At 44.9% G+C, this 25,672-nt stretch overlaps 1 protein-coding gene across 1 annotated transcript in view; it reads right to left on the minus strand.

Annotated features, from left to right (window-relative positions):
* Nucleotides 1-6,163: 6,163 nt before the first annotated feature.
* The window catches only part of LOC119978824 (heparan sulfate glucosamine 3-O-sulfotransferase 3B1-like), a 228,753-nt gene continuing 209,244 nt past the window's right edge, over nt 6,164-25,672 (minus strand). The window contains exon 2 of the mRNA XM_038820711.1: nt 6,164-7,973. Within this exon, the coding sequence (XP_038676639.1) occupies nt 7,355-7,973 (619 nt within the window). The 3' untranslated portion in view covers nt 6,164-7,354. The remainder of the gene's footprint in view (nt 7,974-25,672) is intronic.

A 25,672-nucleotide genomic window follows, 5' to 3' on the forward strand; every position in this document is an offset into this window, starting at 1 on the left:
CAAAAAGATTCACCATCTAAACAAGTGACCAACTCACAGGGTACTTAATCTATTTTGCTCGGGTGATGACAACTTTGTGCCGCTGCACAAGCACCTCAATTTGACTTTCATTTTTTTAAATAAGATTTTAAATCAGCTGCCACAATAAATAAAAGTACATTGCTGTGTTCCCGACAACTGTGCACTTTAGTCCCCCAGATCATTCACACCACCTGTTCTTGCCTTTCAAAATTGGATTGTTTCTGTCTCCATCACATTAACAAGCTTTCCAACGAGCTGAGGAGCAGGTTAATTGGAGGCCCACGAGTTGCCAGCTCCCACTCCGCCCCAACACTCCCTCTGAAAATTGCATGTACAAAACAAAGGTGGAAAACTGGCACGCCATCTGGGAGCACTATTTTCAAAGCCCACCCACATTAAAACTTGCCCCGTGGGCACATGAAAACCCAGACCATTGTCTCGAGGAGTTTCTCCAACACTGACATTCTGCTGACTGGTCTGCAGTTGCTGGGTTTAGCTTCTCCCTTTTATTGAGGAGGGTGTAACATTTACTGTCCTCCAGTCCTCTGGCACAATACCCTACATACCAATCCAGTGTCTGCCCTGCTTATATACTTAAAATATGGAACTAAAGATAGCATGGGTTGCACACACCAAAGGCGTTCTCAAGTCGATTTTGCTTTGTGGGTTTTGAACTATTTGCATGTATAACCAATTTTAAATGGGTACAATAATATGTTTTTGTTTGCATGACATGATTTGAATGCATAAACTGAATTCGAACAAACGACCTTTATAAAGACAATTTGATCTCTATTATATAAAAATAATAATTCTTACTAGAAATAAGGCATGCAGTTGAATTTTAAAAATAAATTTCAGTTCTAGTCAGATAGAACAAATAAACAAAGGATACTTTACAAAGAATGTGATTAACTATTTCAAACCGGCATTTTTAACAATTGTTCAAAGCCAGATTTAGGGCTAAGGTGGTGCGGATGGGGTCAGGTGGGAGGTCAAGCACCTTGCTTGTGAAAATGTTACCAATTTTGAAAGGCCTTTTCCCTCAACACCGAGAGATCTGTACAGTTTGTTACTGGTTAACACAGCTTCTGCCTCCCATCATTGAAGTAGTTAGTAGCTTGAAATTGTAGTTTATAAAGTTAAGTCTCCGGTACTCTCTCAATAACAGCAAACGTTTATTCATTGTCCAAGATGTGATGAAGTGAAGACTCTGGTCAGACAAAGCCACAAGTGCTCTCAGTCCAATGCAATGAATACAAACACTTGACCCCTAACTGCGAAGGCAGCAATTAGGTTCAACAGGGGATTGTGCAACACTTCAAAAAATCCAAATCCACGCAGTCAACCGCCTTGAACAGTATTTGCAAGACCTCATTGAGCATCCTTAATGAGTCTGCAATCTGAGATTCAATACGGTTGTGGCCGCTTTGGATGCTCTTAATGCTGCAGTCTATATAGTATTGTGCAGCCAGAGAAAGACTTGCTCTTCAAATGTACGGCTGCTTTACAAAAGGGAGACACAGACACTCTTTAGAGCAAGGCTGGGTTTTTGCATATCAATATGGCTGCCCCTGAATGTAGTCGCTCATCTGGCTAATAGGATCACTATCAGCATTTGAGGCTTTCACTGGCACTTTGGGAAACTTTAAAGCTGTCACTGAGAATAATTTGGTAGAATGTCACGAGAAACAAAAGCCAAACACGAGGAGTGCAGTCCATCACACCGAGCTGCCAGAGGAACTGACAACGGGTTCCAGCAGATGTGACATAGCCCCCCAGTGCGTTAGGCCAGAGACAACTTTCATCTTGACGGCCTCCCTGCTTTTTTAGACATTTTGTCCCCAAATTATACAGTCCAGGGAGAATGCCAATAGGAAAGAAGTGTTTTTAATTGCTTGTGGTGACTTTTCTTGGCAATGATATCATTGTTCCTCAGCCAAGTGAAAAATGTGGAGTGAAAGAAAGAAAAAAAATCAAAATCCGCATTTTCTCTTACATTAACTGAACTTTTATTCTCGTCAACGTTCTCGCATTCGGCTATTTATGCAGTTCCAGGGAAGGAGTTATGTTTAGTTTTCAAACAAAAAGCCTCCTGGATGGTTTCCAACATTTTGTTGAAGTTTTGCGTTTCACAGCGACATACTTCAGAGCGGTGAAAGTAGTACCGTATATGGTGCTGAATAAAAACGCTTCGATAAAGTCTGCAGACATAAATGTATCAGTGTGAACTCACCTCAGATGGAATTGAAATAATTTGTACTCCGAGGTCATGCAGGTACATACAGTCAGGGATTGATAAGGAGTCTTGCTGACTTCCCAGCCACTCCAGCAGGTGACATGACTGTAAGATGCATAAACAGGCCTATGCTTTGCATCCAGTGCTCATTTGTATTGTGTCTATTCACAGCATAGAAAGGAGCTTCCCGGCTGTGAGTGTGATGTGATGGGGCTTGGTTCTGACCTTATGACACCGATAGTGGCAGTAGTTCACATAACAGGTATCTTGTCAGTGAGCAAACAGGGTTAACCAGGATTATGAACTCTGACTGAAACCCCCATGAAACCTGTACAGAATGGTAAATCACAAGAGAACTATTTAACAATTGCCAATGAATTTGAGAAAATCATCTGCAAACACAGTAGATATCATGTGGCAGGAACAAATTATACCCAAACTAAACCCAACCCAACCACCAAACCACTAAAAATGTGGAATATGTCTTGGAAGATATTTGTGGATAAAAAGCTGGCAGTATCGGACCTGGTGCCCATTATACACCCTGTTGGATTGTCCTCTACATCAGCTTCAGTGGAAAGGAAAATCAAGTGGAATGTGTAAGTGGGAGAAGATCAGAGAGTTAGGAAATAACTCCAAAATGCACCTCTCCTTTCAGTTTTTGCCATTCAATCCAGCCAACACCCTAGCATCCTGATTCTCCAGCCAGCAGAGACCCAGACCTAGACTAGTGTACTTGGTTTCACCGGAAAACAAGCCAGTAATTCGCTTGAAGGAGTCCCTTTTATGATTTCCTGATGAAATCGGCCTGCAACTATTCCAAACTGTGCCCATAGGCATCCTGGGACAATGTAAAAGAGGTGAAAGTCTGGTAGCATAAGTCACCCTCCCCTTTGTCCTAACGTTTGTTCCTGAGAAAATCAGGTATTCCCTGGAGGAAAGATCATTCTTAATTTCTGATGGCCGAACACTATACGGATATCCAAGATGCTGACTCCACAGAACAGAACTAAAACGAATTTTTAGGATGACATTGAAGGTTAGAGAGAGTTACTCATTCTATAATAAACAGTTGCCTTCCACAGATAAAACAACTGTGGTCTCTTTGCAGGAAACGCCCTGTTACACTGACCTGCTTCAATTTAATGCTTTCTTATCTCTCTACTCTCAAACGGCCGACAACTCTGCAATGTGAGAGATGGTCAGTAAATGGAATCAACTGTTTTCTTCTGGGCTTCAAATTCTGAAACCCCTGAAGGGTTCAAATTGATTTGATTCATTATTTGCTGCAAGTACCTGGTAACTTAATTTAGCATGGCACTGTCACCACATCTGTACGGTTGTCATTTTACAGATGCTTAACCTATTGATCTTGAAATTCTCTGGATTCTAAGGAACAAAGATCCTAGATTCACAGTTCCAGGGTCCCACGTTCAGTTCCCAGCTTGGGTCACTGTCTGTGCAGAGTCGGCACGTTCTCCTTGTGTCTGAGTGGGTTTCCTCCGGGTGCTCCGGTTTCCTCCCGTAAGTCCCGAAAGACGTGCTTATTAGGTGAATTGGACATTCTGAATTCTCCCTCAGCGTACCTAAACAGGTGCTGGAGTGTGGCGACTAGGGAATTTTCACAGTAACTTTATTGTAATGTTAATGTAAGCCTACTTGTGACACTAATAAAAATTATTATTAGATTCCCAATAAGAGTCCATTTTGAGAAAATGTACTGCAGTGGTAGCTGGTTCATTTATTCGAGCTTAACATGTTGCAAAGCAAGATTTGATCAACCTCTTTTATAACGTACTCCTCGAGATCCGCTAAAATTACATTTGGAACTATGGGGATAAATTATGGGGAACGGACAGAAAATTCTGTGATCAAGAGCACAGTAGCAGGAAACACTGTAATACAGGTTTTATTTGTTGACACGAGGGAAGCTATAAACATCACATTTAAAGCAGGTTGTGGGATATCTAAGAATGTCGAATGCTTATTAAACATTTTCTGTATGGAAAGTATAAACTAGGAAGATTACCATTTGCAAGCAATGCTAATAGATGGGGTCTGCATTGAGAAAAATCAATTTAAAGTTGAAACAAAGAACATGTCATTGTTGTAAATTCATCCAAGGAAAGGTTGCCAACAATTAGGTCCGATTTAGAGTCATTCTTTTGAAGGTTTCCTTTCTATTTTGATTTGATCCAAAGTTTAGCAGGGTTTGATCATCTAAGTTAAAAGGAAAATTGGTCTCAATTGCCAACCTCTTAAGAGGAGAAACCTGCTGGGATCTGCAATGTTACCCAATGGAAGATGCTGTCTGAATGCATTTGCATTTGGCAAATAAGGCATTTTCCAACACTCAGTTTTCAAATGATAGCCTTCTGCTGGAACAGTGATCTATACTCAGAGTAAAATAAAGACTTGAATGTGCAGTTTAACTTAAATGCAGCAATACCACAGTGTATATAAAAACAAATCCAAAGAGCAATATGTACATTAATTGCGAACTGCTCTCATTCTTTGAGAAGCTGCAATAGAGTCACTCCAAAATAGTTGAAAGAGCAAGAGTCCTCGTTCTATCAGAGTGTTAAATAGCCACCTCCCTTATGAAAAGAACAAAGCACTTTCTGATCGTGTAGAAAATGAAATGATTATGTCTTAGGGAATTATCACGTTAGAGACCAAATGATAGAAAATATGTTTGTTTATAAAGACAAGAATAGTTTCTTCAGTCCATATATAACAATGGGAAAATATTACTTAAAATAACTTCTTATACATCACAAAGAGCAATGACTTGAGAGCCTTAATTATCTGTCCATCAGAAATAATTACTATATATATATATATATATGTTCAGTGTTAAGTAAACTCTACTAAAATAATGCAAATCCACAAAAATGTAAGTAGTAAGCTTGGTGCAAAACATACATGGACTTTAGTTGAACAAAATTATATTAGTTACTCTTAACCATACATTATGAACATAACAGTAAACTGTGTCAGTTAACAGTTTAAAGTATAAAATCCACAAGGAAAAAGCCAACATTTTCAGGATTACTTTCTTTTGTCCATTGGCTTGTGACATAATGAAACATGGGACAAGATTTCCATTGTTAAATGAGTTTCTAAGTTATCGTTTGTGAGCCCTCATTCTGTGGATTGCTTAAGCTGCTAATGGCACGGAGGGTACTTGAAAAGCTAACCATTTTTAAATGCTTGTATTTGTTTTTTAAAATGAAAAACTTAACAGCAAGGAGGTACATTATATTCATATGTGATCCAAATGTGATGACAGAACCCACCTTCTTATATAAGAGAGAAAACTTGTAGATGTACAAACTTGGCACCTCACAGGATACAAATTGACCAGCAATGCTTTCTGTTCTTTGAGCAAGTACGGCGAATGCTTCCTAAGCAGTAAGTCAAGTTTAAGAAAGGAGAGCTTGCGGTTCACTGAATTTGCTTTTCTTGGGGGGTTTTCTGTAATTGGGATGGAGTCAGGCACTGGAGTAAATTGGTCTTTGTCTGTGGAAACTATCCAGAGCAATGGATATTTTCCCCACTATTATGGGAAGGAGGGGATAAAGTTGTGGCAACTTCTCCGCTCCTTAAACGAAAAACAACACAAATTTGTATTTGTCAAAAAATATTACGGGGAATTAATTCTTTACATAATTTTCCTCATCTTCTTTGTATCCTGGAGGATTCACTTAACTAATCTGATCGCTTAATGTAAAGCGACTTTACTCAGCAGCAAACAGGGTAAGATTGGGCTGCTTTATTATTCTACTGTCTGATCAGACATTGGACTTTGCATTTGACACTGAGTCATGTACTTGTTCAGGACAGAGGTAGGTTATAGGACAAGGAAACCAAATTAATCTTGGATGGACAGGTGAAACGCGATTCAATTTTTCCAGAGTATTTAATGACACACTTTCGGCTGGACAAATAAACAAACATCGGTGAACGATAGCTAAGTGCTTGCCACTCTGTTCCAATGAGATTTCAATGGGGCAAAGTCAGATGTGCGACACCATTTAAATGCAACAAAAGTAATTGGAAAAAGTACCGTCATCTTTCTATGAACAGAAGCATTTAAGAATGAGATACAACAGATTTAGTAGTTAAAATTGGGTCACTTTGAATCAGATGTAATTTTTATTCCCTCAATCTCAGGTTGCACAATTATAATCAACATGGATTTTAAACATCACTGATATCCATCTCAGGAAACTGCAATTGAGGTTATCGCAGTGGGCAATGCATAATGGTGCCTAGTCAATGGTTCCAACCCGGAACAGTGGATTTGATTTAGTCAGGGGCATGTTCTGCACACTTTGTGCATGTTTTTATTGCTTGATGTCACATTAAACATTATCTCTGTCGCCGGGATTTCATAATGGAAAATACCATTGGTGCAAAACATGTTTAATATTAAACGGATTAAAATAGGGGAAAAAAGTATCACTACTAAATAGATAGATTAATCTTAAATTGGAAAATGGATAGGGACAATGTTTCTAAAACACCAGACAAATGGTAAATCCAGACCAGATGCACGTTTTGTAATTTAGCTGTTGATTGCGATAAATCAATTTTACTATTCAGGATCAGATCTCAAGGTGTGCAACAGTGTTTGTTTGCTTGGGCCAGTATTTAATTTAAGATGCTTCAGAATAAACACAGTGACTGATAACAAAGGGCCCAGAACACTGCATAATTATTTTTTTTAAAAGCCTAGCATTATTATTCACTTTTAATTTCACAACCACTAATGATTATTCCTAGTGTCGGACAATCTCTGGGGTGACATGGTCTCGCAGTTTGTTTTCAATTCTATCCCAAGTATGAAGGTAGCACTTCAGGTTTTTCAATTTTACGAGAATAATTCCTTTGCTTGTATTTGTCATTTTTGTTTACAATGTCCGGCAGAAGAGTTTTGACCAGTAATGGTTCAGACCCCGCTCACAACATTGCGGAAAACAAGATGGGATTTTACAAGTTTCCAGGAAATTCTGCATTCAGAAAAGGTTAAATTCAACGAACTCGGTGGCTTTACATGCAGCGGTTGTTTTGTGCTTGATACATGGTGTTTTACTCCCAGCCAAAGTCATGGCCCGTCATCTGGTAGAACTTCAGATTAAATGGCCTGTAGAACTCTTTGAGCCGTAGAACAACTTCCATGTCTATTTTGGGATGAGTTCTTCCCTTTGATTTACCAAGGCAGCGAGGCCTGCTGCTGCCTTCGGGCTTCTTCAGGCAAGGAAAGCCCTTGGTCTCATTAAAATAGAAATGTTTGTCAGTAATGACTCTCTTAAGTCCCAGAAAATCCTGCACGCGGCCCATCTCTCCAGCGGGATCACTAACGAGCCTCTCCCCACTCACAAAGAGAATCTTGGAAAGGGGGAAATACTGAAGCCAGTTTTCCAGGTGTTTGGCATAAATCCCAATCCGAATGGCACTCCACGATGTGTCGATGAGGCCTGTGCTCATGTTTTTAAACGTCAGCATTTGAAAGCTTGGGACGCCTGGGTTCTTGGATAGGGTTTGGGTATAATCTGAAATAGCCCTGGTCACAGGGTTTCTGACCACCACAATCAGTTTGGTATCTTTTGACATAGAAAAGATTCTCTTTGGTGCTTCCTTGGTGACATAATAACTCGGGGTTTTCTCCATGGTGATCTGACCTTCCAGTGTCCGAGGCATTAGGTTTCTGTGAATCAAAGAAGGGAACTAATTAAAATCAAGTAATTCAAAAGAGCAGTGCCAAATGTCACCTTGTATTTACATCAGTACCTTGTGATTCCATCAAATGAACAGAAGGTGTAAGACCAAAACTAATTTACGTCCTTAACATTGTGTCCCTTCCAATAGGCTCTTACCTCCCCATACTCCTGCTGCTGGGAAGATCTGCCACCCACTTGGGGACTCTTCAACTAATTCTGAAGCCTACACTGCTTAATACTAAACTCACAACAGGGCCATTAGCTATAGACTGGGAAAGTCTAGCTCACTCACATCTACAACCTGGCTTTTATAAAGTTCCTTTACTGCTGTAAGCCATGACTCTCCGTTGGGAAAAACACTCAGTATCTAACATTTTTAGTATCTGTGTTCAGAACAAGAAACAAACCTGATGGACAGCTAATACATTCACAAGCAAAGGACAGATTAAAGCCCCATGTACCAAGCTCTTTATCCCTCTGAAAATAGGTCCCCTTGAATTCTGACTTGCATTTCCCATCCTCATATGTCCACTGAGTAAAATGGTCTTCTCGAGTACAGTGCTAGAGACAGATTTTCACAATATACTGTGGGAGCTGGACTGAGCTGGCCTCAGCTTAATTCACTTGAGCTTCTTCAACAACCATGTGTGTGTTATGGGAGAGAGATACAGACAGACACACACCGCTTGTGCCACATGCACACAGCTTCCAGCACTGGTACCAGAGGAGAAAGAAAGAATGTGCATTTATATAACTTCTTTCACTTTCTGTAAAGTAGTTTAGAAGTTTATTTGCTGTTGTAACATGAGGAAATGCAGCAGCCAATTTGCACAAACAGCAATGTGATAATAACCAGATAATCTTTTCTAATTATGTTAATTAAGGAATAAATATTGACCAGAAAAACTCTTCTCTTCAATTAATGTGTGGGGTGTTTTACTTTCACTTCAGAGAGGCGACGCCACCTGCATTTGACAGAAAGATGGCCTCTCCAACAGTGCAGCATTCCTTCACTGTGGCACTGAACTGTCAGTCTGTTCTGGTGTGGGACTTGAGCCTATTACCTTTCAACGCAAAAGTACTATCACTGATCCAATACTGACATATAAGGAACAAAATATCTAATGCAGTAGGCCTTAAAAATGTTGCTGAATTTAACTCATGGTACATAGTTTTATCTATTAAATAGTCTTGACTGTAAATCAAAAAAAAATTGTTTTCCAGAGGTCTTTTTAAAGCCACATTTGTAGTCAATTAGCTCTCTGTCATGTTTCCCATTCTGCTCTTAGCTGCCCACAGCCTGAGTTTTACATTCGGGGGGGCACCGGAAGCTGGTGCGTGCAGGAGAAGATGTGAAACCAGCTCCTGCCAGAGCTCATGTTATTAACGTAATATTATGCTGCTTGGCCAATCAACGGCCATCCAGCACGAAACACGCTCTGTGAAAGGCTGAGCGTTGCCGGGGAGGGTGAGAAGAGGGCAGGCACTGAGAAAAGGGAGGGTGTGTGGGCTGGCTGTTCCAGTATGCTCTCTCAGGGGGACAGCCGCTTTGGAGCTGTCTCAGGGAGCTGCTGACCCGTAAAAAATAAATATCAGCGGAAAAACTCTGCCACAAGTGTCCAGGCAGCACAATCACACACAGACCCCAGTCCACAGACACACTTGTTCATTTATTTCAGCCCTGACCTTTCATCCCAACCTGGATCGAAGTTGCAGCTAAAACATAAAGGCCGCTCTGCCACTTGGCCCGCCAACTGTAAAGCCTGACGGGCCACGTAAAATCCCAATCAATTACAGTTTTATTAATTTAAATCAGCTTCTTGATTGTTGGTAGGTGCGCTTCAAACCCGTGTATCTGCCGACTGAAATATCACCTGTGGACGTGATGATGTCGGGACATGCCGCCAACGACTTCCGGGTTGGGCACATGTTCACCCAAGCAACGCAAAATTCAGGCCCATTTGTCGCAGATATTAGATATTCAATCTCTGGTTGGAATATTACAATTAGCAGCACTTTGATTGAGGGGAAAAAAATTGGATAGGCTCAAAAACAGGGTAAGGGATCATGATGTATAATTAACATGGGACTGATCATTGCAATGCAAACTTTGTGCTGCCTCCCATCTATATGATTGCCATGTGAAGTCAGTGCCAAGCAAGTGCCTGAGTTGGGTGCAAAATATTGTGGGCCCAGTGTGAGTTCAAGCTAGCCTGGGTGACTTAACTCCAACTTTACTCCTCTTAAAGGGAAGAGACACATGCTGGAATTCATTATACAAGTAACTGTGAGCTGGGTATAGCACAAAAAATAGCACAACCTGGCAGAGTGGGCTCCACAATCTCTGACAGCCTTGGTGCTGAAACAGGGAGAGGGGTTCTGGATCCATGGGGGGCCTATGAGCCAGTCCAGGCAAACTCAGAAAGTAATAGGAGTTAATAGCCAAGGAGGCCGATGCCAGTGGTGAAGCTGGACGCAATGCCCAAAGAAGTTTAATGAGCTTTCATGAGTGGTCAGGATTAGTGAATGCCACATCTTGCCCACTGAGACACTGCTCAATGTGCTACACATCCACTCATCTACCAACAACCTCTATCAATCAAACCCAACATTTGTAGTTTCACCTCATCCTCGCAGACCTAGCGCTACTGCAAGCCTGCCACACACCCACAGCTCACAGTTTGCACACACTGCCAGCTGGTCAACCATGAACGTCATATCACTCAGATTGCACGACTGGCACACTGCCCTCTTCCCTGCAGGACAAGGTGATGCACAGCTGAAGACGGCACTGGTTAGCTGCAGGGCTCGGCCTACGGCGCCTGTCCCCATCCTGATAGAGGAGATTGTTCTCACCATCACAGGGCAGCCATTACTGAGAACGGTGACAACGGTGGGGCTGAATGGATTGAAAATGATGTGACGTTCCTACTTAATCCTCATTCTCACATCCCATTTCCATCTCAGATTTGATTCCCAACTTCACACGGTGTAAGCTTTCCCCTCTCCCTCTTGTGTCTTTCTGCTTTCCGTGAGATCATAAGACATAGGAGCAGAATTAGGCCATTTGGCCCATTGTGTCTGCTCCGCCATTCAATCATGGCTGATATGTTTCTCATCCCCATTCTCCTGCCTTCTCCCCATAACCCCTGATCCTCTTATTAATCAAGAACCTATCTATCTCTGTCTCAAAGACACTCAGTGACTTGACTTCCACAGCCTTCTGCGGCAAAGATTTCCACAGATTCACCACCCTCTGGCTGAAGAAATTACTCCTCATCTCTATTTCATAGGATTGCCCCTTGAATCTGTGGCTGCGCCCTTCTAGTCTCTTTTACTAGTGGAGACATCTTCTCCATGTCCACTTTATCTAGGATTCTGAGTATTCTGTAAGTTTCAATGATATCCCCCCTCGCACTTCTACGCTTCATCGAGTACAGACCCAGAGTCCTCAACTGCTCCTCATATGACAGGCCCTTCATTCCTGAGATCATTCTTGTGAACCTCCTCTGGACCCTTTCGAAGACCCGTCCTTACATATAAGGCCCAAAACTGCTCACAATATTCCAAATGGGGTCTGATAAGAGACTTATATTTGGCTCAACAGTACATCCCTGCTCTGGGGCGGAATTCTCCGATCCCCTGCAGGGTCGGGGAATCGCCTGGGGCCGGCGTAAATCCCGCCCCCGCTGTGGCCAGAATTCTCCACCACCCAGGAATCGGCGGGAGCGGGAATCACACTACGCCGATTGCGTGCCCCCTGCGGCGATTCCCCGGCCCGCGATGGGCCGAAGTCCTGCCGCTGACAGGCCTCTCCCGCCGGCGGGAATTGGAGCACCTCTGGTGTGGCGGGATTGCCGGTGCGAGCGGGCCCCCGGGGGGGCGGGGGGGGGGGCGCGGGGCGATCGGACCCTGGGGGGCGCGGGGCGATCGGACCCTGGGGGGCGCGGGACGATCGGACCCCGGGGGGTGCCCCCACGGTGGCCTGGCCCGCGATCGGGGCCCACTGATCGGCGGGCTGGCCTGTGCCGTGGGGGCACTCTTTTTCTTCTGCTGCCGCTACGGCCTCCACCTTGGCGGAGGTGGAAACCTAATTGTTAACCTTAAGAGAATCCTGAACTGGAACTCCTGAGTCCCTTTGAGCTCCAGATTCCATGCGCGGACCGGCGAAGGCCTTTCGGCCAGCCCCGACGCCGGGCGGCGGGCGTCAAAGGCCGTTGGTGCTGGTTTTGGCTCCAGTCGGCGTGGCGGAAACCACTCCGACGTGGGCCTAGCCCCTAAATGTGCGGAGAGTTCCGCAGCTTTGGGGAGGCCCGATGCCGGAGTGGTTGGCGCCACTCCGCTACGCCGGGACCCCTCGCCCCATCAGGTAGGGAAGAATCCCGGCCTTTGTTTTCTTGCCCTCTTGAAATGAATGCTAACATTTCATTTGCCTTCCTAACTGCCGCCTGAAACCTAATTGTTAACCTTAAGAGAATCCTGAACTGGGACTCCTGAGTCCCTTTGAGCTCCAGATTCCAGGCGGCACGGTAGCATAGTTGTTTTACAGCACCAGGGATCCAGGTCCAATTCCCAGTTGGGTCACTGTTTGTTCGGAGTCTGCACGTTCTCCCCCTATCTGCGTGGGTTTCCTCCGGGTGCTCCAGTTTCCTCCCACAAGTCCCGAAAGATGTGCTTGTTTGGTGAATTGGACATTCGGAATTCTCCCTCAATGCACCCGAACAGGAGTCAGAGTGAGGCGACTCGGGAATTTTCACAGTAGCTTCATTGCAGTTTTAATGTAAGCCTACTTGTGACAATAAAGATTATTATTATTATTTCCGAAGCCTTTCCTCATTTAGAAAATAGTCTATGCGTCTATTCTTCCTACCAAAGTGCATAACCTCACACTTTTCCATGTTGTATTCCATCTGCCACTTCTTTGCCCACTCTCCTAGCCTGTCCAAATCCTTCCGCAGCCCCCCGCTTCCTCAACACTGCCTGTCTCTCTACATATCTTTGCATCATCTGCAAACGTAGCAACAATGCCCTCAGTTCCTTCTTCCAGATCGTTAATGTATATCGTGAATAGTTGTGGTCGCAACACTGACCCCTGTGGAACACCACGTGTCACCCGCTGCCATCCTGAAAAAGACCCTTTTATCCCCACTCTCTGCCTTTCAAATGTTCAAGAACTGTAACTCCGGCAGTGGTCCAGGTGTAAGCAAGAGGAAAGGAAGATGACACCTATGACGTTGAAAAACCATCACTCGATCTAACATCCACAGGCACTAGCTCCGCTACTGGCACTATGCATATCTTAAGAGGGTAGCATAGAGTTGGAATCCTCATATGGTAAGGTATAAGGTATGAGTATCCAGCAGCCAGGGCAGAGGGTTGTGCCAGACCAGGTGCATATTAGTTTGTGGAATCCATAATATCCGGTTCCTTGGCAAGGGACATGAGTTAGTGTGGAATCCTGATATCCTGTTCCTTAGCGAAGGACATAAGTTAGTATGAAAACCATAATATCCTGTTTCTCAGTGAATGACATACGTCTGTGGAGCCAGGACAATGGAGGTAGTCTTCTCAGGAATGTACTTTTCTGTCAACTACCGTAACCTCCAAGGGCAAAGGGGAGATGATTACGTAAAAGAAAGATTGAAAGACCTTGCTCTGCTATTGGTCAGTTTGCCCTCCCACCCGGCTTACTCACTTTTCCAACTTCTTCCATCGGGCAGGAGATTCAGAAGTCTGAGAACACGGACGAACAGACTCAAAAACAGCTTCTTCCCCACTGTCACCAGACTCCTAAACGACCCTTTTATGGACTGTCCTCATTAATACTACACCCTGTCTGCTTCATCCAATGCCAATGCTTATGTAGTTACATTGTATATATTGTGTAGCCCTATTATGTATTCTCATGTACTTTCTTGAATTCTGTTCAATTCCCTTTCTTCCAATGTACTGAATGATCTGTTGAGCTGCTTGCAGAAAAATACTTTTCACTGTACCTCGGTACACGTGACAATAAACAAATCCAATCCAATCCAATCTACTATTGGCTAGAATTACTGTCCTTTTATTGGCCAAAAAAATGAAAGTTTAACTGTGATATTATTGGTGTGTGTGACATGCAAATGAAGGATTGGACTGCAACTGTAATTCTATTGGTTAATAAAGCTATAAATGTCTCCGCATCGCTGGACTCAGTCAGAGCAATACAGTGTATCCCACTGGTTTGCTCTCCATGTGCACATGTCAATAAAGATTGATCAAAGAGTACTCCCGTGTATGCCTTGCAATAACTTCGACAAGTTCAGCTGCACATATTCAGACAAGGATGTCAATGGATTCATGTACAAGAAAAGCATCATCTGTGTATTGGCAGGGTTGCCAGAGAGCCTTCAGTCACTGTCAAGCAGCATGAAGGAGCCACAGGGTTTCGCACAGAGTTTGATGCCCATTCTTTTCAGGGTGAAAGTGATGACCAACTTCATAACAGCACTTGTAGACCCAAATATTATGCAATACCTGATGACAGATAACTCAGCTTCCAATGTAATCACACCACGTCTGGAGCTGTGCATACTGACGCTCTGAAATCTCAGCTTGTTGCCATGCATGCGCAGACTAGAATCCTAATTGCAGATCATGGGGTCACTGTTTAAAAATAAGGGGTCGCCCATTTAAAATGGAGATGAGGTGGAGTTTCTTCCCTCAGAGGATTGTGGGTCTTTGGAATTCTCTTCCTGAAAAGGTGGTGGAAACAGAGGAAGAAGTGGATAAATTCTTGGTAAGCAAGAGGGTGATAGATTATTGGGGTATGTGGGATGCATATTTGAGGTTACTATCAGATCAGACATGATCTTGTTAAATGATGGAACAGGCTTGATGAGCTGAATGGCCTACTTCTGGGAACAATGTCCACGCAGTCAGTCTCGCAGAGAAGTATGCATGATTTGAAAAAGTGTTTTCTTGGAAGAAGGGTTTAACTAAGAAACAGCACAAGTAAGTGAAAGTCAGGGTCATTATAATAAAGTAATATGTGAGCAAAGTGGGATAAGGGAAGTAAAGTTAGCATAAGGGAGGTAAGTTGATAGTATTCTTAAATAAGCATAATTTTTTGTTTAAAAAGGGAGTAAATCAGGGGCTTAAGAGTAGTCACGGCAGGAGACCTTGCACCCATGATATGCTCCTCCTGTGCTATGTGGCAAATTATGGAAGCTTTCAGTTGCCTCTGGTGACCCATTATGCAGGAAGTGTGTCCAACTGCAGGTACTGGCTAACCACATTTCAGAGCAGGAGCTGAGGGTGGATTCATTGTGGAGAATCCGCGATGCTAAGCAAGCCATGGATAGCACGTTCCGTGAGGTGGTCATAATGCGGGTGAAGATTTAACAGGCAGAAAAGGCATGGATGGTCACCAGGCAGAGTACTTAAATGAAGGTAGTGCAGGAGTCCCCTTTTGACATCCCCCTTTCTGACAGATTTATCATTTTGGAGAAGATGACTGTGTAGGGGAAAGCAGTGGCAGCTAACTTCATGGCACCATGGATGGGTCTGCTGCACAAATTGGGAGGAGGAAGAACGGCAGAGTTATAGTGGTTGTGATTCAATTGTGAGGGGTGCAGACAGGTGTTTCTACGGCTGCAAAAGAGACTCCAGGATGGTATGTTGCCTCCCTGGTAGGGATAGGGATGTCACTGAATTGCTGCGGGGCACTCTGAAGGCGAAGGGTAGAGGTAGAAAAAGGGATGAGGCCCTGCAAGCAGAATTCAGGAAGCCAGGAAGTAGATTAAGAAACCAAAACATCCATTGTGGTCAATGGTTATTTCTCAGTCATCACCCTCTGGTATCTCATGGTGGCCCAAATGCTGGTGGCACAGTAGACTGGCACAGACTAAAGGCATCATGACCGCTGTCAGGACACTTGGCATTCCGCTGCATGATGTGCTGAGTATGGTCACACATCAGCTATGCATTGAGGGACAAGAACCATTTGTGGTTGCAGTATATTTCAGAATTTAGATGTGGTGTCCACAAAACCACATGTGCCAATGCCAGCCTGAACCAGGGGGACGTCTGCTGTCCTGGTGAAGCCACCCACATGCTCTGCCTACTTTTCTCTGGAGAGAGTGGATACAATGATGTCCCTATCCTGGCAAAGCAACAGTCACCTCCCTTATATAGCAGTAGATAACAACCTGCAACATGCCAGAGACCTTCCCTGCTCCAGTCTGGAATTATCCCGGCATGAAGACATTCATGTTCACAGTTCCTGCACAGCAGCTGCTCTGAGGCTGCAGGCTAGTCGGCAACAGGTGGCAGACCTCTGTGTGCACCTCCTTCACAAGACAAAGATGTTGGGGCGACACAGTGGTTAGCACTGCTGCCTCACGGTAGCATTGTGGATAGCACAAATGCTTCACAGCTCCAGGGTCCCAGGTTCGAATCCCGGCTTGGGTCACTGTCTGTGTGGAGTCTGCACGTTCTCTCCGTGTGTGCGTGGGTTTCCTCCGGGTGCTCCGGTTTCCTCCCACAGTCCAAAGATGTGCAGGTTAGGTGGATTGGCCGTGATAAATTGCCCTTAGGGTCCAAATTGCCCTTAGTGTTAGGTGGGGTTACTGGGTTATGAGGATAGGGTGGAGGTATGGGCTTGGGTAGGGTGCTCTTTCCAAGAGCCGGTGCAGACTCGATGGGCCGAATGGCCTCCTTCTGCACTGTAAATACTATGAACTCACAGCACCAGGGTTCGATTCCAAACTCCGGTGACTGTCTGTGTGGAGTTTGAACTTTCTCCCATGTCTGGATGCTCCGGTTTCCTAACACAGTCCAAAGATGTGCAGGTTAGGTGGATTGACCATGCTAAATTGCCCCAGGGTGGGGTTGCAGAAATAGGGCGGGGGAATTGGGCCTAGGTAGGGTGGTGAAGGGTTGGTGCAAACTCGATGGGCCAAATGGCCTTCTTCTGCACTGTATGGATTCTATGATTCTATAAAGTCACAGTTTCTCCCGAGGTTGAGGTAGGGGAATTGTTCCCTGACAGATAAGGCCACATGCTGAGAGATCTTCCCCTCCTCTTCTCTCTTTGAATAGCTTGTCCTGCTCTGCACCACCTCATTCTCCCTGTCATGTTTCAGGTCAGAGGGGTCAGGACTAACAGCACCGACGACTGGGAACAAGCGGTTTGAGCAAAACTCTAGTGGTGAGAACCAAGGCCTTCTCCATGTGCAATACTACACCCTGTAGACTTAGGAAATCTGAAGCAGCAGAAGAAAACTCTCAGCATGTCTACAAATTCAGCAGCCAGGAGAAATCAATCAGTAACTGATGTGAAAAGGTTTGCTAATCCTTTTAAATATCATTGGTGAGGCAACCATTTTGCTGCTGAACACATGTTTAGCAGTGTGAGGGTGAGAGAGAGCATTCCTTGGAATTTGTAGGTTGTAAATGACACCAGTCGTCAAATCAGTGTTACATGGTAGCTGGGTCATGATGTACTTATTCTAAATACTTTTGACACAATCCTCATAATGCTGCCCCACCAAAACCATGTGGCTTGCTTCAGAAATATGTGCAAATGCCTTGCAGGTGTCATTTTGTACCCAAAGTTGCACCCAAAGTGTTAAATGTGAGGACCAAAGAGCAATGTTTTGCAGTCTAAGGGCGAAATTCTCCCAAAGGGAGACAAAGTGCCGACGCCGGAGTGAATCCCGGAGTGTTTCACTCCGGCGTCGGAGACCGCTCCTCACCCCCTATTCTCCCCCCCCCCCCCCCCCCGGCCGGGGGGCTAGGAGTGGTGGCGCGTCAGTCTCGCGCGCAACGCCTTGATGCTTGCGTCAAAGCGGTGCGGCCTGAATGATGCGGCCGGCGGCGCCTAAATGACGTCACCCGCGCATGCGCAGGTTGACCGGCGCCAACCCGCGCAAGTGCAGTTGCTGTCTTCCCTTCCGCTGCCCCGCAAGACATGGAGGATTGAACTCAGCACTTTCTTGTTTTGTAGTACCTAGAACACATCGCAATGGACTGGCCAATGTCAGGTGTCCTATCACAACTCAGGCTTCCAATCTTCACTACCTCCCTCTGAGAAGGAGCTGCTCTGTGGGTATGACTGTAGCCAGGAAATCAGTGGCTGGGGCTGCCCGGTGGCGCAGTGGTTAGCACGGCTGTCTCATAGCGCTGAGGACCCGGGTTCGATCCCGGCCCCGGGTCATTGTCCGTGTAGAATTTGCAAATTTTCCCCGTGTCTGTGTGGGTTTCACCCCTACAACCCAAAGATGTGCCGGGTAGGTGGATTGAGCATGCTAAATTGCCCCATAATTGGAAAAAAATAATCTGGTACTCTAAATGTATTTTTAAAAAAGAAATCAGTGGCTTGGAGGAGCTGAGCACATTTCTGGACACATGGCGGATGGGGGCATGTTTTGATATTCCAACATTTTTGGGCTGCCAAAGATTTAATTAAATCTCTAGCTCAAAATTCAATGCCTGCATGCACACAGTGATTACGGACATGTCTCGGGACAGAGATAAAATTTAACTCACTTCCTGTTCATTCCTCTCTTGCCGAGTATTCTGGTGCACCTCATTATTTCCACCCTACTCCAGTCACACGCCCACCAAAAGAAATCAGGACTATTTGCAAACCTGGCATCCCATTCAATATAGAATTCAGTTTCCCACCAACACGCTCTTTCTTCATCCACGGGTGGTCCTAGAATTATTAATGTTGACGGTAATAGATTTACATTTCTGGCACAATGTTTATGTGTTTTGTATAGTTTCCTTCTAATGTCAAGAAAATAAACAGATGATGCTAGCTGGCCTTGGTGTTTAACCAAGAGTGTCACCTCTTGTCTCTACAACACTTTATATTGTGGCTAAGGTTACATACATATGAACGTATGAATTGGGAGCAGAAGTAGGCCATTCAGGCCCTCGAGCCTGCTCCACCATTCAATAAGATCATGGCTGATCTGATTGTAACCTCAACTCAACATTCCTGCCCACGCCTGATACTTTTACACCTCCGCCCCTTGTTAATCAAGAATCTATCTAGCTCTGCCTTAGAAATATTCAAAGATTTTGCTAATAATAATAAATAATAAATCTTAATTAAGTAGGCTTACATTAACACTACAATGAATTACTATGAAAATCCTCCAGTCGCCACACACCAGCGCCTGTTCGGGTACACTGAGGGAGAATTCAGAATGTCCAATTCACCTAATAAGCACGTCTTTCAGGACTTGTGGGAGGAAATCAGGGCACCCGGAGGAAGCCCATGCAGACAGGGGGAGAATGTGCAGACTCCGCACAGACAGTGTCCCAAGCCGGGAATTAAACGGGGATCCTTGGTGCTGTGAAGCAACAGTGCTACCCACTGTGCCTCCGTGGCGCCCACCAGCGCCTTTTGAGGAAGTGACTTCCAGAGGCTCACGACCCTCGGAGCTAAAGCATTTCTTCTCATCTCGGTCTTATGCGATGCCCCCTTATTTTTAAACAATGACCCCTAGTTCTAGATTCTCCCGCAAGAGAAAGCATCCTTTCCACATTCACCTGTCAAGACCTCTCAAGATCAAAGTTGTTTCAATCAAGTCACCTCTTATTTTCCTAAACCCCATTGGATACAAGCCCAGCTTGTCCAACCTTTCCTCATAAGGCAACTTGCCACTCCAGGTATTAATCTGGTAAATCTTCTCTGAACTGCTTCCAATGCATTTACTTCCTTCCCTAAATAAGGTGACTAAGGTTGATTTATGTCGCATTAGAATAGGATTCATGAAAGATAGAGGAAATGCTACCTCAGATCACTGCAGCTGCACAACTGGCATATGTATAAGACATATTCATGTGCCGGGTCAGCGGGGGGGGGGGGGGGGGGGGGGGGAGGAATTCCAGTTTCCCCCAATGTTTTAGCTCTGTGTTTAAGATGGAACTTCAAGATTCCTTGTGCCGTCTCAAGCATGGACGGCCAGCTCGGTGATGCAAAACGCGCAACTTCCTTGGTGGAATTTGAGCATTGCACATTTTCTTTTGCCGTACTACCAACATTTGACAAGAACCCGAATGCTGAACAGTATTTAACAAATAAAAGAAAGCCTAATGTATAAATGCACCGCTTGATGTGTTACTGAATCACACAGTCCAGTAATGCCTTGGGTTATATTCCCCATGTAGCTTGCCTCAATGGGGAAACAGTGGGAGTACCATAATTGGTCTCTTCCCTCAGGCTGTAGAGGTAAAAATCAGCCAGGTTTCTCTCTCCTGCTGGACAGTGTGTGTGTGGATATTCGGTGGAGACTGGATCCAACACAATTGCGTGCTCTAATCCAGTTAACTAGTTAGCATTCAAAGCCTACAGAAAAACAGTGACGAATGTCCACTTTGCTGAGACACTGAAGGATTGGCAGCTTCCATGGGACTGTATCTTGACCGTCAGCAGAAGAAAGAAATCAGACCTTTATTTAATAATTCTATTAGGGGATTGAACCAATCCGCACCGATGTCTTCTTCAACAGTGCTCTCGGAATAAAACCACCACTGCAACTGTGTACAGAGAATTCCAGTCCCTAGCTAATCTCTTTTATTGTTGCTTCCAGGTTATTTGCAATTTCTCGCCAGCCTCACTTCTATTCAACACATCCAATTCACTTTTAAATCATCCATCTCTGTCCCCCTGCCTTCAGCCCAAGCGGTATACCGCAACATCATTTTCCCGTCACACCAGTCAGTCCGCAAAGACTCATAGCTTCCTCTAAACAGGCACGAAAATATCCTCAAAATTGCACCACGCTTGTCACGAAAAGCGGCTGCTTAATTTCACACCAATTTAATTGCAGAATAGTTTGATGCAAATGTAGCCGTGAGGGAAACAATACTGCCCCAGAGTGAAACCTTGCTTCTCACTGGGACTTGCAGAGGCAACAATAATGGGAATGCGCCGTATTTAATTTTCATTGATAAATAACCTCGTCTCAAACATTTATACGCCCCAATTAATTTCCAGTGAGAAGCTATAGACGGAGCAAGGGAAGCCATCATAGTTATTGAGTAATGCATGATTCTGTGGGCTCCACGTTACATTTTTCAGTCAGTAGATCATTAAATGGAAACATTCATTGTAGTTCATTTTTCTCCAGCAATATGTCAACTCTATTCCTTCTCTCCCTTTTACCCATACTGTTCCATTTTCTCCTCTTGCCTCCGCCCCACCACACACACACACACACACACAGGCCTAATGCTTCACAAATCTTTACTTTGTACTTCCTTCTGTGGTTTGCATTGCCTAGTCACACACTTGTCACAATTAGTTACTTCTCTGACAGCGTCAGATACAGGGAGAGTGTGAACTACGAAAATCTCGGCCAGGGAGATTTCATTTGCCTGTCTCCATAAATCCTGCTTAATGTCATCGTGCTGGTCTGTTTTAAAAAAAGGGAGGGGAATGGACAATTCCAACTCCCAAAAGCTTTTTATATTCTATTTTGTGTCTGATAGTTACAATGCATCCCTTCAGAAATGTTTAGTTATAGTTCGGAATAGTAATTTATCTATTTATTGCACACTTGAATTGAAGTGGAAAACCAGCGAGATTATTTTAAATGAAAACTTGTCTTTTTTTTTGGAATGTAGCTTCAGTCTTTCTTCTGTAACTGGGGAAACAACATGCCTTTGTGTTTTTAAGAGTTACCAGGTATACCACTTAAATGCTTTCATCTAGTCCAGGCTCTTATCCAAACTCTTCCCTGGATGAATGGGGCACCAGGGGCTGGTTAGCTCACCAGGCTAAATCGCTGGCTTTTAAAGCAGACCAAGCAGGCCAGCAGCACGGTTATATTCCCATACCAGCCTCCGCGGACAGGCGCCGGAATGTGGCGACTAGGGGCTTTTCACAGTAACTTCATTGAAGCCTACTCGTGACAATAAGCGATTTTCATTTTTCATTTCATTTCATTTTCTTTCCTCATTGAGAAAATTTCAGCAAGACAAGGTTTGGCACAACTTTAAACATAAATTTCAGCAACAAAAAAAATCACCGTCAAAGCAATAAATTGATCATTTAAAAAAGGACTATTAATAAGTGCCAAGCAGCTGAATCAATCAATAAACAGACAGACTAGGCCCAAGATCTGGTCACAGGGGAGGGGTGCAGAACTGGCCTGAGCTATCGGTTTTGGAGGAGGGCAGGGCATATGTGTATTCAACTTACTCCCAGTCTCAGTGTTCTCACTCTTACACACACAGATTCACTGCCACACGCAGATTCATTGACACACACAGACTCACTGCCACACAGACTCACTCACACAGACTCACTCACACACACACAGATTCATTCACCCAGGCTCACTCACTCACACAGACTCTCACACACTCATTCACTCACACAGACTCACTCACACACTCACTCATTCACAGACTCACTCAATCCCCACCCAAGCCCGGGAGGTTTGGACATCTTCACAAAGAGGTATTTGAGATGCCATGAAGTGACAATTTTCCTCAGTCTGCCCTTTCTGTGACCCCAGCTGCCCTGGGTGGGTAGGTGGGTGGCTGGGTGAGTTCTTGCAACTCTACTGTTGCTTACACCCATCTATCCTTTGACTCTCGGGTCAATCAAGAATCGATCTAACTTAGCCTTAGAAATATTCAACGACCCTGTCTCCACTGCCCTCTGGGGAAGAGGATTCCACAGACCAACGGCCCTCCAAGAGAAAAACATTTCTCCTCATCTCCATCTTGGGGGATGTCTTGTTTTGAAACTGTGTCCCCCTCGTTCGCCGCTGTAAATACAAGACCCCTCACCCCCTGGTTCTAGCCTCTCTCACAAGGGGAAACATCCTCTCAGCATCCACACCTGTCAAGTTCTCTCAAGGTCTTATGTATTTAAATAAGATCACATCTCATTATTCACATCTCCAATGGGCACAGGCCCAGCCTGTCCAATATGTTTCTGGAGTAGGGCCGGAGAAGGAACACACAACCTTGGTTGGCATTTCATCGTTGGTAGTGATGTCTCTCGGAGGGAGCATTTTCTCACAATTGATCCCATTGATTTTTGGGAGTTTGTTGTGCACAGATTGGCTGCTGAATTTTCCATATCACAAGAGTGACTGCACTTCCAAAGTTCTTTATTGATTGAGAAGTGCTTTGTTACTGCCAAAGGTTGTGAATATAGAGTATAAAGAGTTTTTAATTTTAGAACCTTTTAAATCCATTTGTGGGATGTGGGTGCTGCTGACTGGGTGTTGCCCATTCCTAATTGCCCTAGAGAAGGTGGTGGTGGGGAATTGCCTTCTTGAACCGCTGCAGTCCTTGTGGTGTGGGTACACCCACTGTGCTGTTAGGGAGCGAGTTCCGGATTTTGACCCAACAATGAATGAACGGAGATATAGGGCCTGATTCACCCCAAAACCTTCAAAGTTAATTTGCGGCAGGTTTTTCAGGGGGTATCTCGTTGACTCTACCGACGAGTCCCCCACCGCTATTCAATGACACGTAGTCACTTTTTTGGGCCCTGGGGAGTTTCTGACCGGTTTAGCCCACACTTAGAATTTTTTTTAGCACTGGGCAGATCGGGCCGGCATTTTGAAAGGATTCCCTAAACTCTAAGTGAGTGTATGGCTCCCCCTCACCCCTCACTCATGGGCAATGTCAACCCCCCCACACACACATGGACACTATCCCCCCCCAAAAGTGAGGACACCCCACTATGGGGCCCCTGGGGGCCCCGCCTCTTCAGGCCCCCAACACCCCTCACAGCAACCTCTCCCTTCTAGGACTCCCTTCTAGGACCTCCACCTATCACCCCCCACCAAACTCCTGGAGGCACCTACTTACCTGCCCTGTATTCCCCCACTCTTCAAACCACTCCTCCACCCTCATTTCATGGGCATGGTCCCTGTCATAATATCCACTCATGTATATCATGAGATGCAGACAGGCAGTGATATACACACAGGATAACCAATGAACACACACAACACAGAACAACCAATCACGAGACAGGACACCACCACTATAAAGCCCACATTAAGGCATTAAGGCTCTCCCTCTCGCAAAAGACACGGCTAGGGAGATAGTCGCAATGCACAGGCCAATGAGCATCATCACCATGTGATAGTCAATATACTGCTGAAGAGCCATCAGCTCTATGATTGTACACCCATGTACTCCTTCCATATGCCGCTCCATTCACAGTTACCTTTTCATTTGCAGAACACGTGATGCACTATCAATTACCACAAAGACGAGATGTGCCTCCTGTAGCTGCCACCAGAATGGCTGCAGCACTGGCAAGCACACATATTTATACGCCGCCTACTGGGCGGAGCCAGTAGGCAGGATTTACCCATGTACCTCTAGTATACATGTCTTACCGTAATACATATAATACTGCTAGCGGTGACTACCACACCACTGTCACAATATGTAGATATTTTAAGGACCATAAAGGGTTAATGTAATGTTACTACTCTAGTCACTAGATGGTGCTATAGAGCAACCATATAAATATGACATGCCTCCTTGACTTCTGGGATAGAGTGGAAGGGAGCCAGACTGAGTAAATGTGAGGTAGTTTAACTGATAGCATAGTTTAGTATTGTAAATGTGTAGTGTAATCTTTCCTTATCTTATTCCTTAGTAAATGTTCGAATCTAATTAAGTGTAGTGTAATAAATTAGCTTTTATTGTTAAACACTGCTTGCTGTTCTTTGTCAACACCACAACCTTCACCATCCTGAAGAACAATCCAAAGAACATAATAACCATGTCACAAACTCAGTTCCCATTTCCAAGTCTGTCTTTCTTGTCGACTAATTGCTCAAGTGGACTACTTGCTTAATTAGCACAATTTCAAAAACTTTGCTGAAAACTAAACCACGTTGACAAGATTTCTACTCAAGTCACTGCTATCACTGATTGCTAATTTCCTTGTGTATCTATTTTGTCTGAATGAGCAGATGTGAGCACAGCCGTAGCATCTACGCAATGACACTTGACTTGGTTGTCAGGAGGAACATTCAAATCCTTCTGCCCTTATTTGATGGCCAGGAGCATATCATCGGTGAAATTCTCTGTTGCCTGACAGGAATATTGTAATTGGCGATCGGGCAGAGAATCCATTCCGATGCCCAAATCATGGCCGGCGTCAGCCATGCTACGCACCCACGGAACTGGCGCAATCGCGTCGCGCACCACACGCCGTTGGAACAGTGTTGGCATGTCGCCGGAATGCCCTCCTGCGATGCTCCGCCCCCAATGAACCGAGTTCCCGACCGCGTGGTTGACGTGTGGTCTGAGCGGTCGGAAACCCGGCTTGGCGGCTGCGGACTGTGTCCAGCGCCGGCACAATCGGCCGGGAGCCGTGCCACTGGCCGGGGGGGGGGACTAGGGGGGTAACCAGGGGGTGGCCAGGTGCGGCCTGTTGGGTCGGGGACGGCGGGTCAGGTCAGCGCATGGCTGGTGCCATGTTATTTGGAGTGATTGCTGCAGGTCGTCTCCATGCACAGGCGCGGCCACGGATCCAGCTATTCTCCGGCCGTTTTCGGTGCGCGAACCGGGAGTTTCACACAGCGCTGCTGATAGCTCCTCACCAATCCCAGAATCGGTAAGGGTTCGGTGCTGATTTTGGTGTCGTAAAATGCCGGGAATTTTCCGTTTCAGCCGGCACTTAGTCACTGAAACGGAGAAT

Source organism: Scyliorhinus canicula, chromosome 15, assembly GCF_902713615.1.
Source record: "Scyliorhinus canicula chromosome 15, sScyCan1.1, whole genome shotgun sequence".
Classification (NCBI taxonomy): Eukaryota; Metazoa; Chordata; class Chondrichthyes; order Carcharhiniformes; family Scyliorhinidae; genus Scyliorhinus; species Scyliorhinus canicula.